The sequence below is a fragment of the Musca domestica genome, unplaced genomic scaffold, assembly GCF_030504385.1.
Source record: "Musca domestica strain aabys unplaced genomic scaffold, Musca_domestica.polishedcontigs.V.1.1 37, whole genome shotgun sequence".
In the NCBI taxonomy this organism is placed as follows: Eukaryota; Metazoa; Arthropoda; class Insecta; order Diptera; family Muscidae; genus Musca; species Musca domestica.
Genome location: NW_026712321.1, coordinates 8,530,904 through 8,557,958, shown reverse-complemented (window position 1 = coordinate 8,557,958; position 27,055 = coordinate 8,530,904). Strand labels below are relative to the sequence as shown.

The 27,055-nt window shown below is 32.7% G+C and overlaps 1 protein-coding gene across 2 annotated transcripts in view; it reads left to right on the top strand.

Moving 5' to 3' along the window:
* LOC101892488 (putative polypeptide N-acetylgalactosaminyltransferase 9) overlaps window positions 1-26,325 on the top strand; it is a 290,344-nt gene extending 264,019 nt beyond the window's left edge. Inside the window, exons 11-13 of one of the 2 annotated variants that reach the window (XM_059126100.1) lie at window positions 3,518-3,622; window positions 12,719-12,826; window positions 25,669-26,325. In XM_059126100.1, the coding sequence (XP_058982083.1) occupies window positions 3,518-3,622; window positions 12,719-12,826; window positions 25,669-25,830 (375 nt within the window). In that variant the 3' untranslated portion in view covers window positions 25,831-26,325. Of the gene's footprint in view, window positions 1-285; window positions 397-3,517; window positions 3,623-12,718; window positions 12,827-25,668 lie in introns of both variants that reach the window. The other variant, XM_059126099.1, reaches the window with a different exon arrangement.
* The last annotated feature ends 730 nt before the right edge of the window (window positions 26,326-27,055 follow it).

Here is a 27,055-nt window from a genome sequence, read left to right as displayed (position 1 = left end):
CAACAAACCAAACACTTCAACTTCAACTCTTTGGCCTGTGGGTCACAACATAAATTGGTTTGAACATTATCTACATTCCATACCCCCCTTTAGATGCTTAAAAAAATATTAAAACAACAACTAACCAGCATAGCTACCATCTCTCTCTTACCCCCTTCACAGATTCACAATTTGATAAAACCAAAAACCATTTTGAAAATTTTATATATATTAACTTTTATTTTATTATCCTCCCCCCAAAATCACAAAAAACAACAACAAAAATAAAAACAAATAACCTCACAGATGAGAAATCTAGGTGCTGGCGGTCGCACATGTTTGGATTCACCGGCACGCAAAAAGGATTTGAAGAAGCCCGTTGGCTTGTATCCCTGTCACAATCAAGGAGGAAATCAGGTTTGTTAACATCCAGCCAGAGCGCACACACACACACTTGCTCTCATCCTGGCAAATTGCCAAAAGTTTGACAATTCCAGTAACCAGTAACAAAACTGCGACCGCCACAAGCTCCGTTCAAAATCGACAAACAAAAAACAACAGCCAAAAACAAAAAATTGTCCAAAAACCAACCACAAAATCCACATTTTTTTAACAATAACTCCGAGCATTCTACTCTAAACAAATTCCACCACAAAAGCCAAAAATAAAAATAATAACAACAAAAAATCACAACAACAAACAACAATACGAATCTAATGGTTATGGGTTGCATATATGGTCTCTCGGTTCCACTGTCCCTGCCCTGCTCGTCCCCCCCTTTGCCAAAATTGTATTTGCCTAAACGCATGTTGATGCCTTTTTTGTTTAACCTTTTTTATTTTATTTTCTTTTTATCTCTCTTTCTCTTGTTAGAAAGTGGTATTAGACATGGACTTTTAAGCTGATTTGAAATTGAGAAGAAGTTAACAAATTTAAATATTTTTTACAGCATACCTTTAGGCGAAAGTTGCGTTAAGTAATGGCGTATATGTAACAAGTACAATTATGATCCAAAATACATCCAAAAAATACCATTCAAAGTTTTTCTCATCATAGTAGAGCTTTTAAGTTCCACATCTAAAGAAAAGCTTTAATTGATTTCTATGAGCTTTTAGAGATCCACTATCTATAGACAACTTTTAAAGGCATTCTGTCTGTATAAGACAAGTGCCTATAGAAGAGCTTTTAAAGATCTGCTAGTTATAGAAGAGCTCTTAAATGCCTTCTGTTCATAGAAGAATTTTTGAAGATATATATCAATAGCAGAGCTTTGAAGAATTTAAATCAACAGAAGAGCTTTTAATTGCATATTTTTCTTTTAAAGGTCTTATATTTATAGAAGAGCTTTTTAAGCTGTTTTAAAGCTTTCTACAGAAGACCTATAAATGGTCTACTATTTATACACGAGCCTATAGAAGAGCTTTTTAAGCTGTTTTAAAGCTTTCTATAGAAGACCTATAAATGGTCTGCTATTTATACACGAGCCTTGAAAGATTTTCTGGTTATAAGAGAGCTTTTTAAGCTCTAATATCTTTAGAATACATTTTTAACATCACCTATCCGCAGAAGAACTTTAAAACATATTATTTTAATAGAAGAGCTTTTAAAGGTGTTGTATCTATAAAAGAGCTTTTAAAGGTAATCTTTCTGTAGAAGAGCTTTTTAAGGTCTAATATTGTTAAAAGGCATTTTAAGGGCTAATATTTTTATTTTTTTATTTTGAAGAGCCCTAAAAGATTATATATTTATAGGAGAGCTTTTAAAGGTATTAGAACTACATAAGAGCTTTAAGTGTTCTACTATCTATATACGAGCTTTAAAAAGTCGTCTGTATACAGAACAGCTTTTTATTTCTATAGAAGAGCTTTTTGACATCTTCCAACTATTAAGCAATTATAAAGTTCAAATATCTATAGAAAGCTTTTGAAGCTCTTCAAATATTTGAATGAGGTAGTATATCTATAGAACAGCTTTTAAGGGTATTCTGTGCATAGAAAAGCTTTCCCATGTAATCTGTCCAAATAAAATCTTCCAAAGTTCTTCTATCTAAGAAAAAACGTTAAAGTCTTAGAACCATCTAAAGAAGAGCTTTCAGATTCACACTAGTTTTTTAAGAGGTTTTCTTTCTTTTTTAGAAAGCCCCAAGAAGCCTTCTGACCATTGAGCCTTCCATTGAGCTTCTGTCTATACAAAATTTCCGAAGTTTCTTCTACGTATAACAAAGCTTTCTCAAATCATGTATCCATTAAGAAGCTTTCAATATTTTTTAAAAGTATTATATCCCCGTAAGTGCTTTCTGAGGTTGTACCTCTGTACCTAAAAGAACTTGCAAGAGTCTGAAATGCAAGCTCTTCTTTGTACAGATGACCTGTAAAATTATTTCTAGGGATAGGAAAAACTACCTCTGAAAGCTCAATGTAGATAGAGGACCTTTGAATCACTGTTTAAATGTCTTGTATGAAGTCAAGCTTTTGAAAGTTCTTGCATGGACGGACGGGTCTTGAAAGCTCTGATATAAAATAGGTTTGTCCTTTTATAGGTGTTCTCATAAAATTTTCATTTGACAGCTGAGCTGTGGAAAGAAGGCATTTGAAGGCTCTTCTATGGACAGAATATGTTTGACAACTCTTCAGAACAGTAGATTTTAGTGAAATTTCAGCTATAACTAGAAAATATTTGGAAGCTCTTTTATGAACAATTGAAAGCTCACCTATGAAACGAAGACATTTGAAAATTCTTCTATGGATAAGAGAATTTTGAGAGCTCTCTACGAACCGAAGATTTGTGAAAGTTCTTCGTTGGATATAAGAGTTTTACAGACAAGTATTTTTATATGTCTTCTTTGAAAACTCATTTTTACAAGAAAATATTTGGAAGAATTTTATGGACATTTTAAAACTCAGTTATGCAAAAATGTCCTTTAAAAGCTCTTCTATGGACAAAAGATCTGTGAAAGCTCTTTTATTAAGGTAAAAGCTTCGCATGCTCTTCTATGGACAGAAGTAATTTCACAGGTCTTCTAAGCAAAGATTACATTTAAAAGCTCAGTATTGAAAAAATAACGTTTGGAAGCTCTTTAATGGACCGAGCTCTACAGAAAACTTTTCTTTTTCTCCCGTTTTTAGAAGACCACCAAAGATCATTTTTGAAAAAGGTTTCCAAATTATGCTATATAATATCTCTCCTGCGTCTTCCCGCTATGGGACTTTTAAAGATTTTTCATCAATAAAGGTCCTTTGAGACCAAAGAAACCCTCTTTTAAAGTTTTCTGTATGTGGACGATCTTTAGGATACTATCTGTGTTTAGAAGACTCCTTTAAAGTCCTTTGTCTACAAAATAAAAAAGCTCCTACGCAAACACTGTTACGTATACATTATGATGACAATTATACGCCCTTATACACCTGAATGCTGAATATTTGTAATAAAATCAATTAAAAACTGCCCTCCTGCCTAATACCACTTCTATTGTTTTATTATCCACTGAATTCTTCTAGCAAATGAAAATATGCATTATAACAACAACAACCAATTACAGATTGCCAATATCGAAACCGATATGTGTCTCGATTCAGCCGCCAAACCGGACGACATGCAAGGTGCCGTCGATCCTTACAAATGTCACGGTCTGGGTGGAAATCAGGTACTGTTTCATTGTTTTTTTTTTTTTTTAATTTATTGTTTCTATTAAATTTTTCGTTAATTCGGCATTGGAATATTTTGGATTTTGGGTTCTGTTGAAAAGCAAATACCACTTCACTTTTTTATTATTTTTTGCTTTATGCTTTTATTTTGGTGTTCGTTTTTTTCTTCTTCTTAGTTTTGATATTTTTTGGTTAAAGGTAACCTGATAACACCACACCAGCGCTTTTAAGGCAAATGAATAACAAAAATGTTTAGAAAATCTCACCAGTTATACGGCTTGGAATCAAGTATGAAAATATTAACAAACCTCTAATAAATCTTTGGCATCAAAAAAAAAAAAACTTCGCATTTTTAAAATTCATCTCTAACATTTTGTCATTTTTTTTTTTTTTTTTGTAAAATGACAAAAACATTTCATCTCCAACATTTTGTGATTTTTTTTGTAAAATGACAAAAACAAAAAAAACCTAATAACATTTCGCTCCCCATTTTTTCGGCTGAAGTTCATTTAAATTCATTTTCCTTTTTGGCCCCATAAATCATTGCATATCTTCTTTTTTTGGTGGTTCTTAACTTAAATACCATATTATAATAGCATACTTTTGGGGATTTGCTTAATCTAAATGCCAGTTTGTATTCATATTTTTTCAGGCAATGTCCTTAAGGTTATGCTTGTGACATTTATGTTATTTTTTTCGGACAAATGTTAAATAACCTGACTGGAACTGAAGATAAATGACATTTGGAAAATGCTATGAAAGGCGATTACAGCGCCGTGGGAAAATTCGAAATTGTCTCCATCAGATATGGAAACTTTTAGGCATTAGGTCGTATTAGTTATGACAACACTAATACGCAATACACGAATCATTAAAAAAGACAGTTCATTTGATGATATATGGAAGATATATAGAAAATATTTTAATTTTTAGGAACTATATTTTCTAATGGAACAGATTTCGTTAAAATTAAAGGAAACCCGCATTTTAGGATTTTCCTGCGAAATTTTATTTTAAAAAATTTTACAACAGTTTTGAAAATTTTACAACAATTAATCATTTTGGAAAGTTTCCTAGAACTCTATGTCGTCAATTTTTTAAAAATCGTTAAAAAAGTCCTGAGGAAACTTTCCAAAATATATATATAAATATATATTTTTTTTTCAATATTTTTGGAAGGCTTAAGAATGTCTATAAACAATCTTTGGACAGTCAACAAGAAGTCTTTGAAAAGGTGCTATGGAAAGCTATGGAGAAATTTACGCTTTAAGCCATTGATAAATTTAAGAAATCTTGGAAAACTGTTTTTGCACTGGTTACATGTGTCAAAAGAGGCTTTGGGATGACTTCAAAAAATCTTTAAAATTTCGTTCAAAAAGCTTTCAAAGGACTCTCTGAATAAATTTTTAAATTTGGGTCTTTGTGAACCCCTTAAAAAAGTTTGAAAAAAAAATTATTTCGAAGGCATTCAAAATTATTTAGAGATTTCTTTAGAAAATGCTTTTGTAGAGACTTAGAAAATTCGGATCTTCCGGAGGTCCTTTACACAAATCTGTGGACTTCTAAGAACAAATCTTTAAAAATACGCTATTAAGAGCCTTATATAAAAACGTTCAAAAACTCTATAGAAATTGGTTAGTCTTCTGGAAGAGTAGACAATTTTCTTTTAAATTATTTGGTTTAGATGCGAAGATTTCCAGAAAGCTTCGAGAACTTTGTGGGACCAATTTCTAGGAAAAATGTATTTAATTCAGATTTAAGAGGACTGTGAAAGGCCTTACAAATTTTTAAAGAAGGTTCTGCATAGACTTGCAATTATCCTTTAAAAAGTCATGAAAACCAGGAAATTTTATTTAAAAGAAAGTTTTGGAAATCCTTTAACATTTTCTTAAAAAACAGGATTTCAGATCTTTGAATTTTTTTTTAATTCTTTGCCCTTCAAAATTTAGGAAAATCGTGATGATTTCGAGAAGGTTGCTAAAAAATTTCAAAAAGGCCGTGAGATATTTCGAGAAGACATGAAAACTTTTTTGATATGACTTTGGAAGCTTGCAGAAGTTAGAACCTCTCCTTAAAAATTCACGGTTTTAGGTGAGATTTCGAGAAAGTTTCAAGAAATGTTTTGAAAAAAAAATAAAAAAATAAAAAAAATTCTTTAAAAAACCTGCACATAGGGTTTTGTGGATAGCTTAAGAAATTCTTTAAGGCAATGGGTCTAAGTGTCTTCGAAAAAATGCAAAAAAAATAACACTTTTGTGGGCTTTGAAAAAAAATTGAATATGAGGAAGATTTGTCCTTTGAAAAAGGGAAATCATTAAAAGGTTCTTTAAAGAAGCTTGAAAATGTTTTTGGAAACAGGTATGACAAGCGGTCGAAAATTCTTTGAAATATCTCAACTTTGGGGTCGAGTGAAACCTTCGATTTGCTGTTCCTGACATCTTTGGAAAGTCTTCCCAAAACTCTATAATAATCCTTTAAAATTCCTCGATAAGGAAACGTTAGAAGGTCTTCTTTAAAAACATCCGTTTAAAAATCAGCGATTTGGGGTCTTTGGGAAGTCTAAGGAGAAGCCTTTCAATAACCTTGAATTATCTTCAATTTAGGGTCTATTGAATGGCTTTTCAAGGCTTTAGAGTACCTTCAAGAAAACTTTAGAAAGGCTTTGAAAAGTTTTTTAAAAAATGCATTAAATGGTCAAAGGTTTAGGGATTCGAGTAAGTCATGAAAATATCTTTGAAAACTGCTTTGGAAAGTCCAAGGAAAAAATTTTAAAATTTTTTTCGAAAGTCCACGATTGTATGTCTTTTGAAACGCTTTTGAAAGGTTTGGATAAAAGGGCCTTTAAAAAGCCTATGAAAAACTCTTCTAAAATATTCTCTAAAAATCCACGGCTTCAGAAAGGTTTGTAATGTATTTGAAAATCGGTTTTGGGAATTTAAAGTTGCTTTAAAAAGTCTATGGAAAGCCTATGAAAGGTTCTATAAAAATCCTCCATTTTCGACCCTTAGCAAGGCTTAAGAGTGTCTCTGAAAACACCTTTAGAAAACCTGCAAAGAAAAGGTTTGAAATCTTCCGAAAAACCTTACTTCTGAAAAACCAGAAACTTTCGTAAAAAGGGTTTGGAAAAGTGGTTTTAAAGATACAAGATTTAGGGGTTAAAGAAAGGCTTTAAAGAACTTTGAAAAGGTCTTAAAAAAATCTGTAAAATCCTTGATGTAGGATATTTCCGAAATATTTTAAAGATTCGTAAAAAAAAAACTTAGAGAAGCCCATCATGCATTTTTTGGGTATTTTGGGGAAAATTTCGGAAAGCCTGTGAAAACTCATCAGGATATTCTAGAATTTCAGCCTTTGAAAAGTTTTAAAATTTTTGGGGGGTAAGAGTTAAAGGACTTAAAGACTTAAACATGTATCTATGCGGTTTTAAAAATCTTGAAATCGCTTCGACGTTAATAACACTGAGGAGAGGAAAAAAAATCGTTTCTCTTTATCAGAGAAAAGCCCTCTTTTCATTCCTCACTAAGGCATTTAAGCGTATAAGGAGTGCCAATAGTCATACGCCCCAAATAACTAATTATGAAACTTTGCACAAAACATTTGTTAAGGACAAGGACAAACCCTATTCGAAATGGTGAGAATCGGTTCGAATTTAGATATAGCTCCCATATATATCTTCTACAACACTTGAGCGGGGAAAATTGACTGAATTTTTTTTTATAAAAAAGTAATGTATTTCAGATATTAAAAAAAATCTGGTATTACAGCCCTTGAGAGCCTTTTCTTGTTAGAAAAAGTTTGGATTCCTTAATACCATGATTTTAAAATCAATATACGGGCTAATAGTGGCGTATACGTTTTGAAAATAGTCATACGCCCCCTAGTACTACTATTAATATTTGTATTGAGCCCTTTTCTCTAAGAAGTTCTTGCAATTAAATGATTCAACTTCTTCTTCTAAAATATTAAATATCCCCTACCCCAATCTTCGCCCAGCACAGTTTGCTCTACACATTTTCTACAACACTTGAGCGGGAAAATTGACTGAAATTATAGTAACTGTACAACAATATGCTTCACTACTACATGCACAGCAATTGGCACAGCAATACTAAATGTTGCTTATTGAGAATCCTTGAATTTACCTGCCATTCACTGCCTTTTGGATACAAGCCAATGCCATTTGCATTTGGCTAAAACGGACGATACAAAACGACAGAGCATTTTTCAACTTGAACCCTTCGCTGGATGGAAAATGACCTTTTCACAATTACTCTCTCTCTCCCTCTCTCTCGCATTTTCATTCACCTCCATTTTGAACGTTTCATTTTGACATTTACTAATTAGCTTACGCTATGAATTTATTTGCCATCGTTTATAAGGGTATTTTAGGTGATGATGCTGCAGTGTCTTATTGGGAGGGCGGGTGATTTTAGCCAACTATTGATGCTGGTTAATGAGCTGTGAAAAACGAAGCTTCTGGAGAGTGAGAATAATTAAACTGACTTTTTGGAATTGATTGTTAATGAGGCTACTTCATCAATTCTACAAATCATCTGCATAATTTGTCCAGCGTTGCAAATTTTTCATTTGCCCACCAAACGCCTTTGGCCACTAATAACTCAAAAAATCACGCTCGTAGCTTTTTGGCTTTACCCACACATTTTTTTGGTTTGGTTTTTGTGATGACTACTCTTTTTTGGCAATACAATATCATTGCTATTCTATTATATATTTTTAAACGGAGTTTGTGGCTATCTACATGCATATATTCACACATACATATTTATATTTAAATTATTATTATTATTGTATTTGCAAATATTTACCATTTATTTATAAGTATTTTATTATAAAATTACTGTTAAATTATGATTATGACCAGCAGCAAATGTTTATGGTGCACCAGTAGTTCAATATTTACAATTGCCAATTAAAATGGAAATCTATGGCGTATAAATATAACTATTATTGATAATTTCATTGAAAACCATTACAAAAACAACAATAATAACAACAACAACAACAAAAATGTCGATTATATTTTATTTTAAGAGCAATTCATTTAATGAGATTGAGGATTAAATTCAAAATTTTTGCAATAACTAAGTCAATATCCAGGGTGGCGTATGCGTTGTGGCAATAATCATACGCTCTAAAGGAACTATTTAAAAAATTTTATAATTTTAAATAATTATTTAATAACTATTAATTTTAAATAATTTTTCTTAAATGGTTTTATGTAAAATTTTGAATTTTTTAAAAAAAATGTTTTTTTTTTTAATTTGGGAGTCTCTTAGAGCGTATGATTATTGCCACAACGTATACGCCACCCTGGATATTGCCTTAGTTTTAGGGTCTATTTTATTTAATTTTTTAACAACGGGAAAAGTTCAGCAATTTATAAAAATAGAGCTAAGACAGAAAGACACGTGCTTCGGCGTACTGAAAATTATATCGCAATGTAGCCTGAATAGAGGGGGCAAGTTTGACCCTCTTCCACTCCTTTGGCAATTTTCGGATTAAGATATCTCGAAATCCGTAAATTTTAGGTATATAGAGTCTTTGGCAATACTGCAGATGACTATACGGGGAATATATTGATAGAACATTTAAACACTCAAGCGAATAAAATGGATATTTTTGGTCCTTTTTATTTTAAAAGCAATTTATTTAATGAGATTGAGGATTAAATTCAATATTCTCCAGTAACTAAGTCAATATCCAGGATGGCGTATACGTTGTGACAATAATCATACACCCCAAAAGAACTCCTTCAAAATTTTTATAATTTTAAATAATTATTAATTTTAAATAATTTTATTAAAATGATTGAATGGTTTTAAATAAAATTGTTGAAGGAGTCCATTAGGACGTATGATTATTGTCACATCGTATACGCCACGTTGGATATTGCTTCAGTTTCTAACTTTTAATTTTTTACCACCGGGAAAATCAAGCATTTTATGAAAAAAGAGCTAAGACAGACAGACACGTGTATTGGCGTTCTGAAAATTTACTAAGTCAATATCCAGGTTGACGTATACGTTATGACAATAGTCATACGCCCCTAAGGAACTCCTTTCAAAATTTTATAATTTAAAAAAAAAATATTAATTAATTATTAATTTTAAATGGTTGAATGGCTATAAGTCAAATTTTTGAAGGAGACCCTTGGGACGTATGATTGTTGTCACAACGTATACGCCTCCAGTTCAGTTTTTATACCCTCCACCATACATAGTATGAAGGGTATATTAAGTTCGTCATTCCGTTTGTAAGTCATCGAAATAATCATTTTAGACCCAACAAAGTATATATATTCTTGATCAGCGTAAAATTATAAGACGATTAAGCTCTGCCCGTCCGTACATCTGTCCGTCTGTTGTAATCACGCTACAGGCTAAATGAATTAAGATAGAAAGCTAAAAATTTGCCCAGATCTCTCTTTTGTCTGCAGGTAGATCAAGTTCGAAGATGGGCTATATCAGTCCACGATATCGTATAGCCCCCATATAACGGTACCCCCGATATTCGGTATTTTGATGATTTTAGCCACATTTTCTAATGGAATGGTCTGAAAATCCGCACAACGAGTTCCTTGTGAGCACTTTATTCATTGAAAGAGAATTATCTATATAGGTCCATGATATCGTATATCCCCCATCTTCGGCAAACTTCAAATACCAAATTTAAAACAATTCCGTTGAGTAATGTCTCTAAAATCATCAAAATACCGAATATCGGGAGGTACCGTAATACGGGGGCTATACGAAGACGTGGACCAGCACAGACAATTTTCTGTCATATGCTGTAATATCCGTTACGAACCTCAAATACCAAATTTGAAACATTTCCGGTGAATAATGTCGCGAAAATCATGAAAATACCGAATATCGGGAGGTATCATTATATGGGGGCTATACCAAAACGTGAACCTACATGGCCCATTTTCATTATCAAAAGTCCTGCTGACATAATATACATTTGAATAAAATTTTATCAACCTACTTCATTTCGTTTGGAAGGTAGAGGACAAAATACCCCTTTGTTAACGCGTTTGAGGGTTAAAATTTTCGACCAAAATTTTCCTTGTGTTTTTATCTGTTGCCGAAGACACTATATACCTAAAATGCAGGTAGTCCGAGGAGTCTTAATTCGATAATTTCAGATATATAGAAGGGGGGTGATATACTAACCCCCTCATATCAATTTTCAAAAAAAAAAACAAAGTTGCAGACTCATAAGAGAGGCTTGAAAAAATCCTCAAAAATTCTCTTTTTAGTTGATATACCTCAAATTCGCGGATTCCATGGAATCTCATTGCGAAAATTTCCAAAAATGTGGAAGAGGAAGGAATTTTCTCCCGTTGGAAACTTTCAAAACGTCGATCCACGTGTAGTACTTTTTTAAGCTCTACTTTCACAACCTGCTGAATTTTCCCCGAAATGACTGTTTTCTGTTGCCGAATGTTGCCAAGAGGAAGGCACTCTCCCCTGTTGTAAACTTTATTATTATTATTATATTATTATTATTATTATTATTATTATTATTATTATTATTATTATTATTATTATTATTATTATTATTATTATTATTATTATTATTATTATTATTATTATTATTATTATTATTATTATTATTATTATTATTATTATTATTATTATTATTATTATTATTATTATTATTATTATTATTATTATTATTATTATTATTATTATATTATTATTATTATTATTATTATTATTATTATTATTATTATATTATTATTATTATTATATTATTATTATTATTATTATTATTATTATTATTATATTATTATTATTATTATTATTATTATATTATTATTATTATTATTATTATTATTATTATTATTATATTATTATTATTATTATATTATTATTATTATTATTATTATATTATTATTATTATTATTATTATTATTATTATTATTATTATTATTATTATTATTATTATTATTATTATTATTATTATTATTATTATTATTATTATTATTATTATTATTATTATTATTATTATTATTATTATTATTATTATTATTATTATTATTATTATTATATTATTATTATTATTATTATTATTATTATTATTATTATTATTATTATTATTATTATTATTATTATTATTATTATTATTATTATTATTATTATTATTATTATTATTAGTATTATTATTATTATTATTATTATTATTATTATTATTATTATTATTATTATTATATTATTATTATTATTATTATTATTATTATTATTATTATATTATTATTATTATTATTATTATTATTATTATTATTATTATTATTATTATTATTATTATTATTATTATTTCCTTTTTATTTTAAGAATTTCCCATTTTAATTTTATATCCCACCTTGACTCCCTCTGGAGTCACGTCTTGATGAAATTTTTCTTCGCAAGATGCGAGATGCAATAAAAAGCAACTATTATTTTTGGCGTAATTGAATTTACTTTGCACCCTGAAACATTTGCTGTTGCTGGAATAATATTTTTCCTGAAAGAGAAAAAAAGATGGAAAAAATTAAATTGCATTCTCCACACATACACACACTTCCACATACCTACAACTCACGCACACGAACACCATGACGTTTTTATTAATAAAATTCTTTTTCATATTTTATTTTATATTTCTATTGCATTTTCTGAACCACTTAAAATGTGTGCAACAAAATGCTGTTACTGCCATCCAAAACGACGACGAAAACAACAACAACGATAACAATAATGACATCGTTCTACGTGTGCATATGTCTGGCTGTATGTGTGTGTCCCGGCCTAACATATGGCACATCCGCCGTTGCAATGCTGCATTCCTGGTTTTAAAATATTACACTTGCCGACATCATGATCATCATCATCATCAACGCTGCCGTGCTGATGACAATATCTTCTATCACGGGCCATGACAACCTAAACCATTCATAACGCATGACCTCAACGTACCATCGTACCCGACATCCACCCTTTGTCGACGTTCCCAAAACCTCTTCATGTGGTTAACCATTCTCGATATGCATGACTGAATTTTGAATTTTGGCTGTTCGCGCCACCCTTCAGTACTGGATGCTCAGCAAGGCGGGTGAAATTCGCCGTGATGAAGCCTGTCTTGATTATGCGGGACATGATGTTATACTGTATCCTTGCCACGGCTCCAAAGGAAATCAGGTAAGGATGAAATATTTTTGTATCTTTTTTTGTTTTTTTTGTCACGCGTTTAAGTATTACTTTACAAGCGCCCGAAGGTAGTAAATGAGCTGTTTGTGCGGGTGTTTTATGTCGCTTTACGTTCACTTCTCCCTACCGGACGTTGCCATATTATTAAGAAGACAAGACATTTCATTATAATGATGATGCTGCTGATGAAGATGAGGGTGGTTGTGATTTCTTGGCTGTCACATTAACCGCCACATTGTTACAAACCTTGAGAATGTTGGCTATTTATTGCCGGGTGCAATAAGATGACGAGGGGGTAGATAATAATTAAGAGAAAGGGAGATAAAAAAGCAGCAACTGGCGTATACATTACAATAAGACTCATACGCCACAGGGGAAATGAAAAAATAGGCCGAACTTTTTCCTATAGAAAAATTTGCCCCTCAGGTGAACTGAGGTCGCCGACATTTGATTCTATAGAAAAACCTCAGCTGCACTGAGGTTTCGCGAATATTTTTCTATAGAAAAAAACTTGGCCCTCAGCTGCACTGAGGTCTTGCGAATTTTTTTCTATAGAAAAAAACTTGGCCCTCAGCTGCACTGAGGTCTTGCGAATTTTTTTCTATAGAAAAAAACTTGGCCCTCAGCTGCACTGAGGTCTTGCGAATTTTTTTCTATAGAAAAAAACTTGGCCCTCAGCTGCACTGAGGTCTTGCGAATTTTTTTTCTATAGAAAAAAACTTGGCCCTCAGCTGCACTGAGGTCTTGCGAATTTTTTTCTATAGAAAAAAACTTGGCCCTCAGCTGCACTGAGGTCTTGCGAACTTAGAAAAAAAACTTGGCCCTCAGCTACACTGAGATCTTGCGAATTTTTTTCTATAGAAAAAAAACTTGGCCCTCAGCTACACTGAGGTCTTGCGAATTTTTTTCTATAGAAAAAAACTTGGCCCTCAGCTGCACTGAGGTCTTGCGAATTTTTTTCTATAGAAAAAAACTTGGCCCTCAGCTGCACTGAGGTCTTGCGAATTTTTTTCTATAGAAAAAAACTTGGCCCTCAGCTGCACTGAGGTCTTGCGAATTTTTTTCTATAGAAAAAAACTTGGCCCTCAGCTGCACTGAGGTCTGGCGATTTTTTTTCTATAGAAAAAACTTGGTCCTCAGCTGCACTGAGGTCTGGCGAATTTTTTTCTATAGAAAAAACTTGGTCCTCAGCTGCACTGAGGTCTGGCGAATTTTTTTCTATAGAAAAAACTTGGTCCTCAGCTGCACTGAGGTCTGGCGAATTTTTTTCTATAGAAAAAAACTAGCGCCTCAGCTGCACTGAGGTCTGGCGAATTTTTTTCTATAGAAAAAAACTAGCCCCTCAGCTGCACTGAGGTCTGGCGAATTTTTTTCTATAGAAAAAAACTAGCCCCTCAGCTGCACTGAGGTCTGGCGAATTTTTTTCTATAGAAAAAAACTAGCCCCTCAGCTGCACCGGGGTCTCGCGAATTTTTTTCTATAGCAAAAAACTTGGCCCTCAGCTGCACTGAGGTCTCGCGAATTGTTTTCTATAGCAAAAAACTTGGCCCTCAGCTGCACTGAGGTCTCGCGAATTTTTTTCTATACAAAAAACTGGCCCCGCAGCTGCACTGAGGTCTTGCGAATTTTTTTCTATAGAAAAAAACTTGGCCCCGCAGCTGCACTGAGGCCTTGCGAATTTTTTTCTATAGAAAAAAACTTGGCTCTCAGCTGCACTGGGGTCTCGCGAATTTTTTTCTATAGAAAAAAACTTGGCCCTCAGCTGCACTGAGGTCTTGCGAATTTTTTTCTATAGCAAAAAACTTGGACCTCAGCTGCACTGAGGTCTTGCGAATTTTTTTCTATAGCAAAAAACTTGGCCCTCAGCTGCACTGAGGTCTTGCGAATTTTTTTCTATAGCAAAAAACTTGGCCCTCAGCTGCACTGAGGTCTGGCGAATTTTTTTCTATAGAAAAAACTTGGCCCTCAGCTGCACTGAGGTCTGGCGAATTTTTTTCTATAGAAAAAACTTGGCCCTCAGCTGCACTGAGGTCTGGCGAATTTTTTTCTATAGAAAAAACTTGGCCCTCAGCTGCACTGAGGTCTCCCGAATTTTTTTCTATAGAAAAAAACTTGGCACTGCACTGGGGTCTTGCGAATTTTTTTCTATAGAAAAAAACTTGGCCCTCAGCTGCACTGAGGTCTTGCGAATTTTTTTCTATAGAAATAACTAGACCCTCAGCTGCACTGAGGTCTTGCGAATTTTTTTCTATAGAAAAAACTTGGCCCTCAGCTGCACTGAGGTCTTGCGAATTTTTTTCTATAGAAAAAACTTGGCCCTCAGCTGCACTGAGGTCTTGCGAATTTTTTTCTATAGAAAAAACTTGGCCCTCAGCTGCACTGAGGTCTTGCGAATTTTTTTCTATAGAAAAACTTTGGCCCTCAGCTGCACTGAGGTCTTGCGAATTTTTTTCTATAAAAAAAACTTGGCCCCCAGCTGCACTGAGGTCTTGCGAATTTTTTTCTATAGAAAAAGACTTGGCCCTCAGCTGCACTTAAGCGTATACTAAATATTTGTAGTTATGCGCCCCTACGTTCTCAAGTAAAACTATTGTCTTTTATTTCCGTTTCCTTTGTTAAGAACATCCATTAACCATTTTCGTTGCCAGCTTCCTCTAATATTTCTCGGGAAAATACATTTCAACCTCTTAATGCTTTCTCCCTATTTTCCCCCTCCCTCGATCCCTTCTTCGCCCCAACCTTGGACAAATTTCCCATAACATCCGCCACTTACTTTAAGTCCCTTATTGTTCTTTTAATGGCAACCAAATCCACAGTAATATTCAACCAAAGTATCTTTCTGGTTTGCGTTTTGTTGCTGGTGTTCTTTATTTGTATTTCTTTTTTTGCTCCTTAAAAAGCCTTTCAATTGTTTTCTCATATTTCTACTTCGCTCCGCCATGGCACCGACAAACCAACTGACATATTACAACAAATAAACATATACATTCATTTTATATTGCACATGACAAAACAATGCCCGGCTCCATGCCATGCCATAAGAGGTAGATAAACAATGGAAAAAGGAGAATGTGCTACAATGAAATGAAGAGGGAGGAGTGAAAGGGAAACTGGGGGAAAACGGAAGTAAGTCTTTGAACAACATTAATTATTAAGGCAATGGAGAACGAAGGATGAAGAAAAAAAGGGAAAAAGAAAACATTGTGTATTTTAAATATCCTTGCATTGCCCCGCATCGTATCAAATGACAAATTAAAATTGCTGTCCTGGTCCACATTGCAAAAGAGAAACACAACAACAGCAACGACAAACATCACAATAATTACCCACCTCAGCAAACCACAAGCCCAGAACATATCCTTCATGTTCTGGTTTTCCTTTCTGGGTATCCTCCACTTGATTCTATGTAGCAGCTATATTTGTGGTTTCCTTTCGTTGGCTTTTTTCTCTCTCTCGGCCAGGACAATAGTTGTATTCCAGGTGGAAGAATACTTTGATGTGTTGTGTGAGCAATATTAGGGTGGAGAGGAAAAATTAAAAAAAAATGAAAATATAGGTAATTTTTGGGAGATATTTTCGTCAGACTATGAAGTCTTAGAGGATTTATCCGTTTAAACACAAACTTGCCCAACCTTATCTAAACATATTTTAAAACTCCTCCTATAAATATTCCAAGAAAAAAAATCAAAGGAAATCTTTAATCTTTAGTTTAAAAACTTATACGTATACGTTGTGGCATTAATTATACGCCCAGATCTCCCCCATCAATATGGGCAAACAGGCCGTGTACTTTATGGTGGTGCTCATACGCCCACCTGAAGTTCAGAGAATAGAATAGTTGACGGGCATTTGAGTTGTGATATAAAGTTCCAGTTTAAATTCGAAAAGAATATTAGAATCAAAATTTTTCAAGGATCAACAGAAACGTGCATTTTTTAGAGAATATTTTTTCAAGGACCAACAGAAACGTGCATTTTTTAAGGATATTTTTGCAAGGACCAACAGAATCGAAGATGTTTTAGAAAATATGTTTTCAAGGACCAACAGAAACGAGGATTTTTAAACATATATTTTTTCAAGGAGCAACAGGAGCATTGATTTTTTTTAAATATTTTTTCAAGAACCAGCAGAAACAAGGATTTCCTAGAGAATATCTTTTCAAGGACCAACTGAAACGTGGTTTTTTTAGAGAATATTTTTTCAAGGACCAACAGAAACGGGAAATTTTTAAAGAATATTTTTCCAAGGACCCACAGAAACGTGATGTTTTAGAGAATATTTTTTTAAAGTACCGATTTAAACGTGGATTTTGTAGAAGATATTTTTTCAAGGACCAACAGAAAAGTGGATTTTTTAAAGGATATTTTTTCAAGGACCAACAGAAACGAGGATTTTTTAAAGGATGTTTTTTCAAGGACCAACAGAAACGAGGATTTTTTAAAGGATATTTTTTCAAGAACGTGGGTTTTTAAATTTTTTAAGGACTAATAGAAACGTGGATTTTTTAAAGAATATTTTTCAAGGACCAACAGAAACGTCGATTTTTTAAAGGATATTATTTCAAGAACCAACAGTAACGTTGATTTTTTAAAGGATACTTTTCAAGGACCAACAGAAACGTGGATGTTTTAGAGAATATTTTTTCAAGGACTAACAGAAACTAGGATTTTTTAGATAATATTTTTACAGGGACCTACAGAAACGAGGATTTTTTAGAGAATATTTTTTCAAGGACCAACAGAAACGAGGATTTCTTAAAGGATATTTTTTCACGGACCAACAGAAACTTCGATTTTTTAAAGAATATTTTTTCAAAGGCCAACAGAAACGGGGAGTTTTTAAAGGATATTTTTCAAAGACAAGCCGAAATGGGGATCTTTAAAGGATATTTTTTTCAAGAACCAGCAGAAACGTGGACTTCTTAGATAATATTTTTTTAAGAACCAACAGGAATGAGAATTTTTTAGAGAATATTTTTTCAAGGACCAACAGAAGCGAGGATGTTTTATAGAATATTTTTCCAAGGACCAACAGAATCGAGGATGTTTTAGAAAATATGTTTTCAAGGACCAACAGAAACGAGGATTTTTAAACATATATTTTTTCAAGGAGCAACAGGAGCATTGATTTTTTTTAAATATTTTTTCAAGAACCAGCAGAAACAAGGATTTCCTAGAGAATATCTTTTCAAGGACCAACAAAAATGTGGATGTTTTAGAGAATATTTTTTCAAAGACCAACAAAAGCGTGGATTTTTTTTAAGGATATTTTTTCAAGGACCAACAGAAACGTGGATGTTTTTAGAGAACAGCAACGAGGATTATTTAGAAAATATTATTTCAAGGACCAACAGAAACGAGGAGTTTTTAAAGAATATTTTCTCATGGACTAACAGAAACGGGGATTTCTTTAAAGGATATTTTTTCAAGGACCAAAAACGTGGATTTTTATATTATATTCTTTTCAAGGACCAACAGAAAGGTGGATTTTGAAAAGGATTTTTTTTTCACAGACCAAGAGAAGCGAGGATTTTTTAGAGAATATTTTTTCAAGGATTTTTAAAAGATATTTTATCGAGGACCAACAGAAACGTGGATGTTTTAGAGAATATTTTTTTCAAGGACCAATAGAACAAGGATTTTTTAGAGAATATTTTGTCAAGGACCAACAGAAACGTCTATGTTTTAGAGAAAAATTTTTCAAGGACCAACAGAAACGTGTATTCTTTAGAGATTATTTTTTCAAGGATCAACAGTAACGAGGATTTTTTAGAGAATTTTTTTTAAAGAGTCAACAGCAACGAAGATTTTTTAGAGAACTTTTTTTAAGGACCAACAGAAACGTCTATGTTTTAGAGAAAATTTTTTCAAGGACCAACAGAAACGTCTATGTTTTAGAGAAAAATTTTTCAAGGACCAACAGAAACGTGTATGCTTTAGAGATTATTTTTTCAAGGATCAACAGTAACGAGGATTTTTTAGAGAATTTTTTTTAAAGAGTCAATAGCAACGAAGATTTTTTAGAGAACTTTTTTAAGGACCAACAGAAACAAGGATTTTTGGAGAATATTTTTGAAGGATTTTTTAAAAATATTTCTTCAAGGATAAACAAGGAAAGAAACGTGGACTATTTAAAAATATTTTTTTTCCAATTTTTTATAAATATATCTACAAGAACAAATAAGGCATGAAACGTGGATTTTTTAAATTTTTTTCACGGATTTTGTTAAAATTTTTCATATTCTAGGCATGAAACGTGGATTTTATAAAATATTTTTTTAAGGATTTTTTTAAATTATTTCTCCAAGGATAATCAAGGCATGAAACTTGGATTTTTTAAAAATATTTTTTCAGTTATTTTTTTAATGTTTCTTCAAGGACCAACATAAAATCAAACGTATTTTTATACCCTACAACACTATGTGTTGGAGGTATTATAAGTTTGATTGGGCCAAAAATTATGTAACACCACGAAATATTGATTTCCCACATAGGAAAGTATATATGGATCTTCCTATCTCGCCTAGCTGAGTCGATCTAGCTATGTATGTCCGTCCGTCCGTCTGTCCGTCTGTCCGTCTGTCCATGTTAATTTGTAATCACTCTACAGGTCGCAATTATGGTCCGATCTTCACGAAATTTAAAATGGAGGTGGGGCTAGGGTCAGAATAGAAGCCTATTTCTTTTGGTGATGATTTGGCAATTATAGACCAATCGACGCGGAATTTCGCACGTAGCTAGAGTTTAGGGCTGGCAAGAAGCCAACCCATTTGGGTGGTCATCGGATAATATTTAGCGGGTAAAATAGACCATATCTTTTTTGTTGAAAAAATTCAAAATTTTTCATTAAACCGCGAATATTTTAAATCCCGGCGAAATCACGAAGCCATGACAAGGTTACTTCTGACCTTTGCATTGATGTTAACATTCAACAAATCGGATATATAGCAAAATATGTGCGATATATATATTTATCAAAGAAGATATGCTTGAAAAATCTCTTATATGTCGAGAACGGCTGAACATTTGGTAATATTTCTACAGCTAACAAAACTAAGTAGTTAGGATATCAGGATATCATATACAGATCGCATTTATGGCCCGATCCTTACGAAATTTAGCATGGGGATAAGATGAGGGTCAGAATAGAAGCCTACTCTTTTTGGAGATGATCGCCATATATTTAGGGGTTGAAATGGACCAAAAAACTGCAAAATTGTCAGCAGGTCGTAATTATGAGGGTTATCGGACATTGCAAAAGCCATTGGATGGCCATCCAAAAATATTCAATGTGTGAAGGAGTTTGACAACTTCTTTAGACAAAATACGAAAATGTCCATTCCAGTGACTTTTTGGAGAATTCACAAATACAGGAAAGACGCACTTCTGACTATTTCGTTAACGCTGGTTTCGTTGAAGAATATAGTCAAATGTCTGTATCTCATATAGATGCGTTTAAGTCAAAAAACAATAATAAATGTTAATCTTTTGCCACTTCTGAGAGATTATAGGTCTTTGGGAAATATTGGTTCCAGATCTAGGAAGACCATTTACGTGCAACATCTACTTATAAATTGGAAATGAGCAAATTAGTTCAAGTTTCTATTATTCGAAAATTAGAGAACGAAACCTGATGGTTTTCTTTTATTATTTGTCACAATATCTTGTGGGATTCTTTCGAGTATCTCGCCTATATTAACTGTATCATTTATTATAGTGTTGTAGGGTATTCAACGGTCGGCCCCGCTCGACTGTAGCCTTTGCTTACTTGTTTTTTAATATTTTCTCAAGGACCAAAAGACCATCAAACGTGGATTTTTAAAAATATTTTTTCAGGGATTTTTTAATGTTTCTTCAAGGATCGACAGATAATCAAACGTAGATTTTTAAAAATATTTTTCAAGGATTTTTTTAATGTTTCTTTAAGGACCAACAGATAATCGTACGAACGTAGATTTTTAAAAATATTTTTTCAAGGATTTTTAAAAAAATTTTCCCAAGGACCAACATATAATCAAACGTAATTTTTTTTTCAAAATATTTTCTCAAGGACCAACAGACCATCAAACGTGGATTTTTAAAAATATTTTTTCAAGGACTTTTCTAGCTACAATCACTGGATTCACCTTTTTTAGGATTTTCAGAACTGAACTGACTTTAGTATTGGACTTCCAGAGCTATTATCGTGGCATTTCCTATGGACCAACTTACATAGCTATAAAAATGGACGTTTTTAAGGAACTTCAAGAGCTTACCTTTTCTTCTTATGAATTTTTAGACCTGTTATCTGTAAATTTTCTATGGGACATAAAAAGCAATTATCGTAGATTTTTAATTGGATACCAGAGCTACTTTCGCGGATTTTTCTAAGAGACTCCCAGACCTATAATTGTGGATTTTTTCAAAAGAATTCGTAGTTGTTTAGATGGCTTCTAGTCTTTAGTCTGGGACTTTTGCAAGGGGCATCCAGATTTATAATAGTGGTGTTTCTTATACAATTTTCTTAACATATTTTTTATGGGACTTCTTTTATTAAAATTGTGGATTTTTCTTAAGAATTTCCAGATTTACAATGGTTACTGGTATAAATAGTCATGAGTCTACTGCGAGTAGTCATGAGTCCTCCTGGACCTCAGAAAATCAAGCAATCATCCTGAATTTAAATTTCTTTTAAGAGTCTCAGTTTGCGTATACTTTCTGCCATAAATTATACGACCATGTGTACCACTCAAATGTAGAGAAATTTGTCGTATAATTGTCGACAATAATCATACGCCTACCTGGACTTTGGAGAATAATTAGCAATTACTTCAATGTCTTTACCCGGTCTCCATTTAGATCTTCCAATGAAGATATTTTTCCGCACAAATTCTTACAATAATTATACACCATAATATCAAACAAAAATATTCGAAATCTTTGTGTATACTTTACACCAGTTATCATACGCCCATGTGGCCTTCAGAGAACTCAAACGTTTGTATAAACTTCATCCTCCTTATATCCCAATATCAATTATTGATTCAGATTTTCATTCTCAACTCTCCCTAATCCTCAAGACTGCATCTCACAACAATACTAAAAGCAGATCAGAAAAAAACTAAAACTCCAAAGCAAAGCGCCCACACGACAAAAAGTTAATACACACACAAAAAAAAAAAAGGATAATGAATGTCGACTATTATACAATAGACGTTTGAACAAACATATTCTTGTAAATCTCTACAACGCTCTCAAAGATCCTTAACACAAACGCCCATACATTTGTTCCGTCGTTCATTCGTTTTTGAGGGTGTATCTGTGCGGGTAAATGCTACCCCAAGGACATAGATAGATAGCTGTTCCCACACTTTTAGTTCCTCGACAGACTCATAAGTGTTCGTTTATCTTTGTTGCATATGAATTATGATTAGAAATATTAAAAACACACGCACACACACACACACTTTTCCTCAAGGCTGTCGCCTTAGATTATTAGTTTATTTGGGTTGTGCGGAGAAAGGAAGAGAGAAACGTTTTTCTCTGTGTGGAAGGACTTGTAGGAGGAGATAAAAATGAGGAAATTTGTAGCAATAATTGTCATGGAAATGTGCGATTAAAGAGATTGTTTGGAATTGGAATTTGGAATCGGAAGAGACATTACGGCGATGGGGAATAAAAAGGTATGTGAAATGAAGCATACTTCTAGGAGCAGCAAAGCTAATTTTCTAAGGCCACGATGTAAATTTTTAAATGAGTTTCTGAAGACTTTAAAACGTGGATTTTTAGGGGAATTTTTATTTTTAGATTTCTAATCGGGCTACAAAGTAGGATTTAAAGGGAATTTTATGGTCATTTTAAGAAATAAACAGACGCTTTTCTTTTTGTGGAAGGACTTGAGAGGGAAGCGGAGGAAAGCGACGCAATTTGTAGCAATAAATCTTTCATGGAAATGTGCGATTTAAGCGATTGCTTGGAATTCTTGGGAAGATATCTTACAGGGATGGGGAATATATAGGTAGGTAAAATGAAGCATACTTCAAGGAGCAGTCAAGAAATTTTTCTAAAGCCTCGATACAGATTTTTTAATGAATTTCTAAAGACTTTAAATCGTGAATCTTTATTGAAATTTTGTAGCCTCCTTTATGAGGCTGCAGCTGGGATTTTTAAAGGAATTTTTGAAGCCTTCATTATGGACATTTTAAGAGAAAGAGACATTTTTGTGTGGAAAGTCCTGAGAGTGAAGCGGAGAACTAGACAATTTGTTGCATTATTTGCCATGTGATTGTGCGAATAAAGATATTGCTTGGAATTCCTTGGAAGAGACCCTACAGGGATTGGAAATATAAAAGTTTGTGAAATGAAGCATATTTCTAGGAGCAGCCAAGAAATTTTTATAAACCCACGATGCGGATTTTTAAATGAGTTTCTGAAGATTTTATAACGTGGATTTTTTGGGAAATTTTGAAGCCCACTTATGAGGCGTCAGATGGACTTTTAAAAGGAATTTTTGAAATGAAGTATATTTCTAGGAGCAGCCAAGGAATTATTATAAAGCCGCGATACGGATTTTAAAATGAGTTTTTGAAGATTTTATAACGTGGATTTTCTGGGAAATTTTGAAGCCACACTCATGAGGCGTCAGATGGAATTTTTAAAGGAATTTTTGAAATGAAGTATATTTATAGGAGCAGCCAAGGAATTTTTATAAAGCCACGATGCAGATTTTTAAATGAGTTTTTAAAGATATTATAACGTGGATTTTTAGGGAAATTTTGAAGTCAGGCTTATGAGGCGTCAGATGGGATTTTTAATAGAATTTTTAAAGCCGCTCTAATAGCCCCATGGATTTTACTGGAATTTTTTAAACCTCCATTAATGGAAGTTTATTGCATTTTTGAAGCCTCTCTAATTAGGCTACAATGTGGGCTTTAAGGGCTTTTTTGAAGCTTCTATTTTGAGGCTGCAACTAGGATTTTAAAGGAATTTTTGGAGACTCCCTTCAGACTTTTTTTTTAAAGAAATTTCGAAGCCTCCTAAAAGGTTTAAACAAAAAAAACCTATAGCCTCCTTTATTGGGCTACATCTAGGGTTTTTAGGGGGATTTCTGAAGCTTCAAATAAGAGGCTGCAACTGAGATTTTATCAAAAAATTTTGGGACCTTTCTACGGGGATTTTTACGACATTTTCGAAGCCCCTGATGTGGATTTTTTTAATTGAAGCTGTTTTAAATGGCGTAAACATGGATTTTTAAAGCCTCCTTTATTGGACTCCAATGTGGGTTTTTAAGGACCTTTTTTGAAGCTTAAATTATGAGGCGACATGTGAAATTTTTTAAAGAATTCTTGGAGCCTCCCTTTAGATTTTTTTAAGGAATTTTCGAAGCCCAAAGCCTGAGATTTTTTCAAGTATTTTTGAAACCTTTCTTCAGGGATTTTTAAGAAATTTTCAAAGCCTCTGTTGAGGATTTTTTTTTAAATTTGAAGCTGTTTTAAATCGCTCAAACATGGATTTTTAAATCCACCTTTATTGGACTCCAACGTGAGTTTCTAAGGAAATTTTTGATGCTTATATTAAGAGGCTACATGCGGAATTTTTTTAAGAATTCTTGGAGCCTCCCTTTAGAATTTTTCAAGGAAGCTCCTAAATTGAATTTTTCTTAATGAATTTGTAAGCCTTTTAATGGGCTAGATATAGATTTTTAAAGCTTCCTTTATTAGGCTACAATGCGGGCTTTGAAGGAATTTTTTGAAGACTTTCCGATAAATCTACAATATGGATCTTCAAAGTGTTTTTTGAGTCCTCTCCTATGGGGCCATATAGCGAATTTTTAACAAAAATTAAAGCCTTCCTTCTGAATAAACAATGTTGAAGTTAATTTTTTTTTTTTTTTTTTTTTTTTGAAAAATTTCAAGCCTCCCAAATGAGGCGTCAGCAGGTATTTTTAAAGTAATATTTGCTGCATATTTCATGGGCTTCAGCTGGGATTTTTAATGGAATTCTTGGAACACATCTAATGAGGATATAATGTGGGGTTTTAAGGGAATTAACACCAACTGAGATTTTTTCAATAATTTTTGAAGCCTTTCTTCAAGGATTATTAAGGAATTTTTAGAAGCCCCAAATGTGGATTTTTCTTATAGAATTTTGAAGACCTCTTAAAAGACTCAAACAGGGATTTTAAAAGCCTCCTTTATTCGACCTACAACGTGGGTTTTTAAGGGAATTTCTGAGGTTTCTATTTTGACGCTACAACCGGGATTTTTGAGAGCTTTTGTGAAGCCTCTCTTCAGAGACAATTAAGGCATTTTAGAAGGCCCTAACGTGGATTTTTTTTAAATGGTGAAGCCTTCTTAATAGGCCCAACATGCCTTATTCGGCTATAACGTGGGTTTTTAACGAAGTTTGGAAGTCTTTTCTATGAGTCTACAATATGGACCTTCAAAGGTATTGTTAAAGCCTGCATTATGAGGTCATACGGTACGACCTTTCTAATTTTTCATAAATTTTTCTAATTTTTTCTAATATTTCATAATTTTTTCAAGGAATGTTTGAAGCTTCCGTCGATTTTTTAGATAGTTTTTTAAGCCAACCCCCCTCTGTGGAGCTACCGGATTGTAAATCCTTATTTATGAGGCTTAAACGTGGATTTTTAAAGCCTTTCCTATAAGACTACTGTGAGGATTTTTAAGATTTTTTTATTCCTATGAGGCTACAACGTGAATTTTGTAAGGCATTTAAGAAATTTTTTGAATTTAATGCTGCATTTTTTATTATTTTTTTTTTTTTTTAATTAATTTTTGTATCAAATTTATTATTAGTTTTACTTCTTTCCCTCCCCTCTCCTACTTTCAGTTCTGGACATTTAACAATGAAACGAAACAAATTCGCCACGGCTCCTCCGACAAATGTCTGGCGATCAATGAGAAACGTGATAAAATCGTCATGGAGGAGTGCAATGGCGGTCAGCTGCGACAACAGTGGCGTCTCGAGAACTATGATCCATCGAAATTGTGAGGTTACTTTTTTGGGAATGGTACCCAATTTATACCAACCTCACTAATGATGCAGCACAACAGCAACAACAACTATGGCCAATGGAAATAGCAAAAATTAAAGACAAGAAAATGGAAGAATGGAATCCATTACAGACAGCAACAACAACAACAACTACACCAACAAACACAACATAATTATGTGCAATATTTTCAAAGGAAATCGTAAGAAAAAAACACAAAACAAAAAGACAAAGGACTGTGTATAGAAAAAGAAAACTGACTAACAAAAGAAAAAACCTAGAGACATTGACACAAATGACTTTTGTAGTAAAAGTAAAGTAAAAAAGAAAAGAAAATTAAGAAGAAAAGAAATGTGAGTCGTAGTAAAAATTAATTTTTTGATAATATCTAGTTGTAGTTTTCATATTTAGATGAATTTTTGTTTGAATTTTTTATTTTTTAGAAAAAAAACTAGGCTTTAATTTAAGTTACTTTTTCATTTTGTGTTGAAATTTTACTGTTAAGAAATCAAAAAGTTACTTTCCTATTTCTTTTATTTTTTTTAATATAAACTGCTTAATTATATTTCGATATATTTTCTATTTTAGAATATTTTTGAAATTTTCAATGAAGATAACAAATTTTCAGGAGATTTCAATAAAAAATGTGAGTTCTGCACTCTCCCAGATTAATACAATTTAATTTAACTGACATTTGATTTACTGGGTCGTATACGTTTTGACAACAGCCATACGCCCAGAGGTTCCAAAGAAATACGATATATTTTCGAGACATAAATTCAATTTATAAACACTTTTGAAGCCTACTCTTAGAAGACTTACCCTGCTTATTTTCAGAATTCTAAATTCTCGCAGATTAATGTAATTAAAATTATATTTAAGTGGTAGCATGGGTCGTATACTTTTTGACAACAGCAATACGTCTAGAGGTACCAAATAAATATTTTTGGTTTAAATTCAATTCATAACTTAAATCTGTTTAAGTATTTTTTTTTAATCCCCCTCAAGAAGACTTTCGTGAACCTTATTTTAGAATTTTGAACTCATACAGATAAATTCCCTTCAAATTGCAGAGAGTTTTATAACAAAAGTCGTATACGTTTCGACAACAGCCATACGCCAAGAGGTTCTAAAGAAATACGATATAAGTAAATTTCTTCATTGACCTAACCTTTTTAGTCAATTTTTGAGGCCCATTTTCCATCCATCCGCCCATCTACATGG